General features: G+C 38.1%; 1 protein-coding gene and 1 long non-coding RNA gene across 17 annotated transcripts in view; one reads left to right on the forward strand and one right to left on the reverse strand.

The window, feature by feature from the left end:
* The window catches only part of PBRM1 (polybromo 1), a 104986-nt gene extending 96008 nt beyond the window's left edge, over positions 1 to 8978 (forward strand). For 9 of the 16 annotated variants that reach the window (XM_039867489.1, XM_039867497.1, XM_039867492.1 and 6 more), the window contains 4 exons: positions 2203 to 2358; positions 5309 to 5379; positions 5492 to 5708; positions 6652 to 8978. In XM_039867489.1, the coding sequence (XP_039723423.1) occupies positions 2203 to 2358; positions 5309 to 5379; positions 5492 to 5708; positions 6652 to 6824 (617 nt within the window). In that variant the 3' untranslated portion in view covers positions 6825 to 8978. The remainder of the gene's footprint in view (positions 1 to 2202; positions 2359 to 5308; positions 5380 to 5491; positions 5709 to 6651) is intronic. The other 7 variants (XM_039867496.1, XM_039867500.1, XM_039867498.1 and 4 more) reach the window with 1 other exon arrangement.
* LOC120606329 (uncharacterized) lies at positions 1912 to 5495 on the reverse strand. The gene is made up of 2 exons (XR_005653869.1): positions 3629 to 5495; positions 1912 to 2910 (listed from the first exon to the last, which is right to left on the reverse strand). It is a non-coding gene; the product is annotated as an uncharacterized LOC120606329 (long non-coding RNA).
* Positions 8979 to 9271: the final 293 nt, after the last annotated feature.

Consider the following 9271-nt stretch of genomic DNA (forward strand, 5'->3'; position numbering starts at 1 on the left):
TTGAACATGGGGACTTTGAAAGTTAGAATTCCCTTGTTGACATTCTGTTTTGTTCAATTTGATGTGTGATATTGTAGCACTGTGCCCTTGACTGAAAAAGCCCAGGGACACATTAACAAAATGAATTCAAACAGCTAAAAACATTAAAAAAACAACAACAACAACAAAAAAAAAAAAACAGCAGCTGCAGCATATTAGCTTCCTGTTGGGGAATAACATCATAGAGCTCTGATATGTGGGGAGATTGGGGACCCCTTCTAGAAAGTCTCTGCTCCATTATTGTGTACTGCCCAGACTTCTGGGCCATGGGAGTGAAGGGCAGACATTCTCTACAGTAACCAGTCTTTGATCTACATTGGTAACTTTGCAGTTAAGTGGGCGATTTTTCATGGGTTTACAGGTTTCATAGGGCCTAAGTTTTAGCCTTGTTGCTGAGACCTGCTTTGCTTACAAGCATTGAAGCTCATTTGAACACATGTGACTGGGATAATAAATGCCAAAGTACAGTTTAATGAAGACAAGTGTCATGTCTTTCAGTTCTTAATAATTTCTTCAACCACAGCCCATGAAGGGTGCGTTCAGATGGGCTTTTGTAATTGAAAGCAAAGCCTCCTAACATTCTTAAATTCCTACCTACTTATCCCTAAAAGCTATATCTAGTGGTGTGGTTAAAAGGCAGTTTGGCAACATTGGATCTTCTCATGTTTAAGATGATGGTGGCTGTTCAAAAGTAGTTTTTACTCTCTGAACTCTTTTTTTAAAAATGAAACTCATAATTCTATTTCATGTATAGAGGTATTATATTTAAAATTTGTTTTATTGGTTCGTGTAATTTTTTCAGTCATGTTAGATATGACTAATGAAGCAGGGCTGAATCAATCTCAGAATTATCAGTAATTTTATAGCTTTAAAAAACTAAACTTTTATAAATAAATAATCCTTTAGGGAAAGTCAAAGAGTAAAATCCTTAGAATCTTGAGTTTTCCACTATTTCCCAGAGTCCCTCTACAAAGAGTATTTTATAAAAGTGAGGTTTGGTGCACCAGTCCTTCAACCCTCCCTTTGTACAAGAAGTTTGACCAAAGGTGATTTGCATTCTGGGGGGAAGCCTTATATTTTGTTCATTGCGTTTATTTCAAACCCTAGAAAAGTCATTTTTCTTAAAAAAAAAAAAAATGTCGTGTGGCTTCAAAGGACTTTCGATCAGTGAGTCTTTGACATTTTGAAATTATTTGTTTCCTTTTACTCCTTTTGCCAAAAATACTTGTTTCTTGAAACTTTTCCCTAGCCAGCAGAAAATATTTTGTCATATGAAGATGCACTTTGAAAATAAAGGAATAAAAAGCCTCTGTTCGCAGATATTTTGTACCTCATTTAAAATGCTCCCTGTTACCTGATGGTTTATGTGAGGATATTTGTGAGTGTGGAGACAGTAATGACAATTGGCATTTTCTCATGTCAGCAGAGCCTGATTCTCCAGCCATTCCTCCTAGGGTTTGCATGCAGGCTACTGAGTGACCTGGGCTTGGGAGGGTTTAGGGTTTATCTTTAACTTGTTTTGCGATCTAAAGATGAAACATCATACATTGTGATGGGTCTTAGTAGTTCCCCAGCTCAAGCTTGAACATGATGGATTCTTACCAGCAGTGGTGGGGCTAAAAGAGAGGAGTGGATGTAGAAGTCTTGAAAAATTCTTGTCATCCTCCCCCAAGCTGGAGAACCATGCTTTGTGATCTGGGCTGTGCGCCTCATTTCCCTCCATTCCAGTTTCCCCTCATGTGTACCCCTGATAGGCATATGAGTGTGGGCAGAGTGGAATGATGGGGTTATTACCGTTCAATTAGAATTGCAGTTGCAAAACTGGTCACTCTGTTTGAACAGCTTGCAATAATCACGACCTTGGGAAGGCTGTTACTGGAACTCCTCTTTATTTTTAACTGAAAACATGAAGCATATTTATCCCAGGGAAAATAACTACAAATAATAATATACTAAGTACTAATTCATCCAGAAATGTTGGATTTCATACTTGTAACTTTTTATTTTGTTCATTATTGCAACAAAATAATTGCACTAATTGCTGTTGTATCATGCAATACTAAGGGTGCTTTATTCATTGGTAGTGCATGTGGGAGGTTTGTTTTTACTTAGCTTATGTTGCATGTTAATGATGCATGTCTGAAATTTGTTGTGTCCTTCAAGGCATGATGGGTGGCTATCCGCCAGGCCTTCCACCTTTGCAGGGCCCAGTTGATGGCCTTGTTAGCATGGGCAGCATGCAGCCACTTCACCCTGGGGGGCCTCCACCCCACCATCTTCCGCCAGGTGTGCCCGGCCTCCCGGGCATCCCACCACCGGGTAAGAACTCCATCCTCATTCACTCATTAATCTCATCTTCGTATTCTTGTTTTTCTTCCTTCAGCCAGTTGTTCCAGGAGGCACCTGCTGCCCATTGTGGGCAGGCCTTCCCTCTCTGAGAATCCTAAGGATGTCAGCAGCAGAGCTGCTGAGATCCCAGGGATGTTGAGCAGGTGGCTCAGCACCTGTGCCCTTGGGCACCTGGCTGCCTCGCAGCAGCACAGGACATGGCAGAGACCAGATTCAGCAAACCAAGGGGCAGGAGGCACACTCTGAAATCACACAATTTGACATGTGCTCAAAAAGCCAAACACAGCCTAAAAAGTCATGCCCTCTTTATCTGTGAATGAAGTTTCCCAAATTGCTAGTTGAGAGTCACATATTAAAGCACTTTTTTGCTCCTGAGTGCATTTCTTTCTCTGATTCAATTCTTATCTCACAAGGTTTTCTGAATAGAGTCCCTACTCCATCTCTTGCTTCTCAAACAGCACTTCCAAGGGTATTGCAGAGTCACTAATGTAGGACTCTTCAGAAATCCTTCAGTCAGTCCTTCTAGGAACAAAAAGGAGGGAGGGAACAAATTTGCAGTGAATTAGTTTTCCATATCTGAGTCCCCTAAGAAGCATGACATGACATTTTAAAGAACAGTATAGTCTACCCTACTGTTGACAATTGTTTGTCAACAGCTCAGAAGTTATTTCGTATAGAAACATATAAATGGAGTCCAGAAATAGTGACAGTGTTACTTTATAATTAGCAAGTTGAAAGATTATTATAAAAGGAAAATCATAAGTTCCCATATTAATTGCCATCATATTCAAAAGAACTGACCATTAGCTATTATATAGTTGGAAGGGAATGTGACCTTAAGATGACTTAGAATTGCATTTGGTCTATTATCCAAAATATCAGCAGAAGGCTGACCCAGATGATAACATGTAGAAATGTTAGATTTGCTTACACTAGTATTGGACCTGCTGATCTTAGGGTTATACAGAGTTCCAAATGATGCTTCAGAGGGTGTACCCAGTAGTGTGCAGGGTGAACAAACGTGGCTTGGCCTAGAACTGCTAGCCATACTCTTTGTGAATATTGCTAGAGAATGGCCATAACTCCTCAAACTTGTTTGATCCACTTGTACCCAAAGGAGGGAGTGCTTCATTATGGAATTGGTAGCCTATGTATGAAGTGCTGTTACAGCAAGAGTTAGTCATAAAATAGGTGTGCCCGTGTAACAGATAGAACTGGCCTTAATTCTGTGCCTTCTCACCTTGGCATAGGGTATGTGACTGAATCAGTCAGACCAGGTTGACTTCTAGGTGCATGTGGTATCCAGTGGGAGCTGCATCTATGGCCAGTTCCCTCTAGGTAGCAGATACTCTTTGGTCAGTGTTAAGTTACAGTTATCTCTTCCTTCACATTTTAAATTGCATTTGAAGGAAACACCACACACCTGATTATAGTCAGGGAGACAGGGAAGAAACCCTCTTAGTGCCTGCACACACATGGTGTAATCGGGCCTTGAGAGAATTCAGTGAATTCTGGTGATTCGCCCACATTCTTACCTGCTGCCCCGTGGCATGGCATTTGTAAACAGAGGAAGCTGAGGAGGTTGCTGATTTGTTTGTGCTGCTTTGCAAAAGTACAAGCAGCTCAGGGATGCCCACTGTGTTGTGGAATCTAAGACCAGTGAGGGTCCTTTGCAGCAGGGGTTAATATGTTGCTGGAGCAGCAACTTAACCACTACAGCCCCTTCATTCATTCACAAATAATCATTAGGATCCTACTAAGATGATCCAGGTATCCTTCTGGGTACTTAGAATATAAAAATCTCTGCTTTGTAAATAGAAAGCTTATTTTTACTTTTTATTTTCTAACAAATGTCTTATAGTTCCTGGAAACAGCACTCTTAATTCTGAATGTTAGAATAGTGGGCTGGTTCTGCCTGGTCAAAGTATCAACATTTTGAATCCAGAGGAACTGTAAAATATGAAGTTAGCTCCTTTTGATCCTTTTATGCAGCCAGCAGGATTTGTTTAAGGTTTAAACAGCAGTTCAGCAGGGTTTTGGTTGTAGTTTGTCAGTTTTTAATGAACTGGGTCCCTTGCCTATTTCTGTGTTTTATGAGAATAGTAAGTGGGTGGTCCTGACATGATGATTACAATAACCCCAAACACTAAATTTAAAATGCCTCATTATTATCAGCTAGTACCTGAGACAAATTGTGAGGAGTCACCAAGGAATGTTTACAAAATTATTATCAGATACATAGTACAAATATAATAAGACCATGAAATCTTTCTCTTTCCCTTTGTCACTTTGTATTTGAAGTGACAGCAGCGAGGCTGCTCTGCTTCCAGATGGTCCCTTTTCATAGTACTGCTCTATCAGATGGAAGTGTCCTCTCTCTCTCAACATTAGTGACTCCAGTTATAACCAGAGGTGTTGGTGGCCTATAAGTGGACAGTAAAGATGTGCCCCTGGCCTCCACAAAGTTCATTTAACTGTGCACTTGCACAACCTCTTCCCTTGTGTCCGTAACTGTCCTAGCATACTACAGACTGCTGAGCCTGATTACAACACCATTACTGCTAAAATTAAATACAGCTTCAGAAGAAAAATACCTTGAAAATAGAGGAGTATTCTGACTATAGCTTACCTAGGGAAATACTAGAATTATATGCAGGGTTCAAATCATTTCAAAGCAATGCATAATTAATACACATCTGACAGGTTGTACTAGCATTGTAAAGTACCTACAAAACAAAAGATAAATTTTCTGTTTGAATGCTACATCCTGTTTTGGGTGCTCAGGGTTCCTATCTACAAAGATTCAAGGGCAGAGATCCATAGGCTTGCATTATAAATGGCATCATTTCTTATCAGTCAGTAGTTTTTCAGTCATGTCAACCCAGAGCCTCTAACTGTGCCATTATATTCTGAATTACAGGGGTGATGAACCAAGGAGTGACCCCTATGGTAGGGACTCCAGCACCAGGCGGAAGTCCATATGGACAGCAGGTGAGCCTCCCAATTGGATTTTCTGGGACTTGACAGAATTCACCTTATCTTCTTTCTCAGAATATGTGCCGAGTATTTTTTTCCCCTCACTATGTGGTCTATGCTCTTTCAGGTAGGAGTTTTGGGGCCTCCAGGGCAGCAAGCACCACCTCCATATCCTGGCCCACATCCAGCTGGCCCCCCTGTTATACAGCAGCCAACAACACCCATGTTTGTGGCTCCCCCACCAAAGACCCAACGGCTTCTCCACTCAGAGGCCTACCTGAAATACATCGAAGGACTCAGTGCTGAGTCCAGCAGCATTAGCAAGTGGGACCAGACTCTGGCAGGTAAGGAGAGTTCTTCTCAATAAACCTTTACGAAATCCACGCTTCATTAAAGTCTTCTTGCTGCTATTGGCATATTATATCAGGGTAAATACCCATTTTTCTTAAACAAGTAAAATAAATAGTATATTTAATAGAAGGTTTTGGAGCTTCTTTGTATATTGACATCACACTTTGAAAAATTTTTTGCTGTATTTCAATGCATAGTTTTGTCATAAACATCACTAATCTTTTTAAGTATATTCTGAGTTCATTCAAGTATTTTTCAGGCATTTGAGCATTAGCATAGATGCATTTGGATAAATTTAAAGTAATTCCACCTCAATTTTTAAAAAAGAAAAAAAATCAAAATGTTTCTATTAAACTATGAAGTTATTCATTTAGTTCAGCAAACAATGTATTTTCAGTACATACTAAAATAACTTGCCTAGTTTCTGGAAAGAAATTTGGAAGTTTCTCATTCTTCATTTCTAAACCAATTTGATAATTTTATTTCTTTTTAAAGAGTAGTAGGTATGTTTTCCCTTTCTTCACATTTTCTTTTTAGGAATTTTTGTTAAAATTGAAGTAATTATTAAATATCAGGAGTTCCTACACCAAAATAGTAATGATCTGATCTTTTAGATATTTGTGCAACTCTTGTGTTCTCAGTCTAGTAGAGAATTACATTTAATTGTGCAGCTCTCGTGAAGTCATTATTAGAAATTAGATAATTAGATAATTTCTAAAATACAAACCATAATGAGACCTCTTTGGCTAGGTAGTCTCATGGCTAAGTGAAGTAGTTTTCTAAAAACCAAGAACCTAATAAAATGATAAAAGAAATTTACTTAGAAATGTTCTGCAGAGGTAAAATTCATATATTTAATAAATAATAAATGTTTTTTATGTTTTAATAAATGTCTCAGACCTTAGGACTGAGCGAAAATTCCTATTTATTTTTCAGCTCGAAGACGTGATGTCCATTTGTCAAAAGAACAGGAAAGCCGCCTACCCTCTCACTGGCTGAAAAGTAAAGGGGCCCACACCACCATGGCAGATGCCCTCTGGCGCCTTCGGGATTTGATGCTCCGAGATACCCTCAACATTCGCCAAGCATACAATCTAGAAAACCTATAATCACATCAATTAAGTTTCTTTTATAGAAGCATAAAGAGTTTTGTGGAATAGTAGCCATTTTAGTTACTGGGGGTGGGGGGAGGAACAAAGGATGATAATTTTTATTGCATTTTACTGTACATCACAAGGCCATTTTTATATAAGGACACTTTTAATAAGCTATTTCGTTTTTGTTATATTAAGTTGACTTTATCAAATACACAAAGATTTTTTTGCATACGTTTCCTTCGTTTAAAACCAGTTTCATAATTGATTGTATATGTAGACTTGGAGTTTTATCTTTTTACTCTTTGCCATGGAACTGAAACCAACAAAGGTTTTGTCTTGGCTTGGGGTTTTTTGTTTTGTTTTTTTGTTTTTTTGTTTTGTTTTGTTTTTATAAAAGAAAAAAATATATATATACACACACATAAGAGTTTACAGATTAGTTTAAGTTGACAATGAAATGTGAAGTTGGTCCTAGTTTACATCTTAGAGAGGGGAGTGTACTTGTGTCTGTTTCATGTGCCTGAATAGCTTAAGCTACTTTCCTAGAAACTGTGTCTTACAGGATAAGTGAAAGGCTGTTATTTAGGTTATACATGTTTGGCAGACATGACACGTTTGTTAACTCAGAGGCTCACTGCAGAAATCTAAAGTCAGTGCTGTGCATCTTTGTGCAGCTTGTGCATCTCCTGGACACCTGGAAGGAGAGAGCACTTTTTCTTGTGCTGAGTTAGACATCTATGGTGTCAGTTATCTTTGCAGAACATGTGCACAACCCTGAATTATATTTAGTCTTGGCAGGTAAGTTTAAGGGTACTTTTGATCTATTTATAATGAATTCACAATGCCTGTACATGTTAGATGATTTAAAATTTTAAATCTCTTACATTGAAAAACATTGAAGTTCATCTTGAAGAAAGCATTGAGGTGTGCATGGAGGTGATTTATTTTTAAACATAACATTTAACCTTACATAGGGAGGGGAGTGCATAACCAGATATGAGCTGCACCAGAAGCATAATTGTAAAAGTATAGATCACCTGCATATGCAGATGTTTTAGTATTCTTTGTTTCCTTCTCAGATGTGGCATTTTCTTCTTCTAAGTTTCAATGATGTAATTCTCCACCAGAAATTTAAGACTTTCTCAAATATTTTTAAAATTTAGCTTGCGCTTTTGAATTTCAGGAGAATCATAATTTAAGAAAATGTTCACAGAAAAGACCATTACAGATCCCAAACACTTGGGTTTGATGACCCTCTTTTTTATGACCCTAGAATAAACATTCGGAGGCAGAGTATGATACTCAGACAGGTAGAAAGCATCAAATATGGAACAGTATTTCACTAGGCATTTTGGAAACCTACTTTATTGTAACAAGGCGATTGCCATTGTGGACGTTCCACTGCTGTTTGTAAGTTGAAAGACTGACTCTCAGAGGATATTTTTTTCCTTTTAATCTGGTATGAATTAATACCTGGATATTTAATTACCACTTACTAAATCATGGGGACAAGAGAGTATAGAATGGAAAAAGTCTCTTGTATCTAAATCTTTAAATACAAGAAGCCCTTGTAACTTAATTGCCTATAGTCAACCACTGGATCTCAGTTCGCATCAAGTATTTTAAATAATTCTGAATTTTTTTTAAATGTATTGCCACAGTATGTCAGTACATTATTGTTAAATTGAATCAGATAAAGAAATCTTCAGTTCCTGGTTATTTGGGCCATTGCATCATCATGGACTATATAATACAATCAGTTTATTTTATATCTAGACATCTTTGAATTACACCAAAGAACCTGAAATTTAATTTTGGTTAAGTTATTTATTTATTCCATGCACCATTTTATTTCCCTTTATAAGGTCTGGATGAGACTTCTTGAGAAGCCTCTAAAAACTTCACTGTGGGCTACGTTGGGCATTAGAAGCCAGAGCACTCCTCCTCCAGGCTCCTTCCCAGTGTCTAGTGGTGCTGTAGAAACCATAGATACAGCCAGGGGCTTCCCTAAGCCACTGCAGAGCCGGGCCAGGGGGCCACTAGGCAGGCCCTAATTAAGTCTTTTTTAAAATATTTATTTTAGAATCATGTCTTTCTGTATATTAACTTAGAAAATATCAGTAATATTTAGGATATAAGGTTTGAGGTCAGCCATCTTCTAAAAAAAAAAAGTCCTAACTTGAGAAAGTACAGGTTAACTATACACCTTTTTTTTTTTTTTTTCCCCATAAGTTTTAGAACTGTAGTGATATGGCTTAGAAAGTATAATGGCCTAATCATAGCAAAATGTAAGTTCATGTGGAAAAGAATTTTGTTTGTAAACCTGTAGGTTTAAAATAGTACGTCAGCCAACTGATTGAAAAGGCCTTGAATTGCTTTATTTTTGAACCCACCCTCCTCTTCCTATGAGGAAGAATTGAGAGGGGACGCTTCTTTGTGTAAAATCTCCAAATTGGTGT

The sequence above is a fragment of the Pteropus medius genome, unplaced genomic scaffold (assembly GCF_902729225.1).
Source record: "Pteropus medius unplaced genomic scaffold, Ma_sr-lr_union100, whole genome shotgun sequence".
Taxonomy (NCBI): domain Eukaryota; kingdom Metazoa; phylum Chordata; class Mammalia; order Chiroptera; family Pteropodidae; genus Pteropus; species Pteropus medius.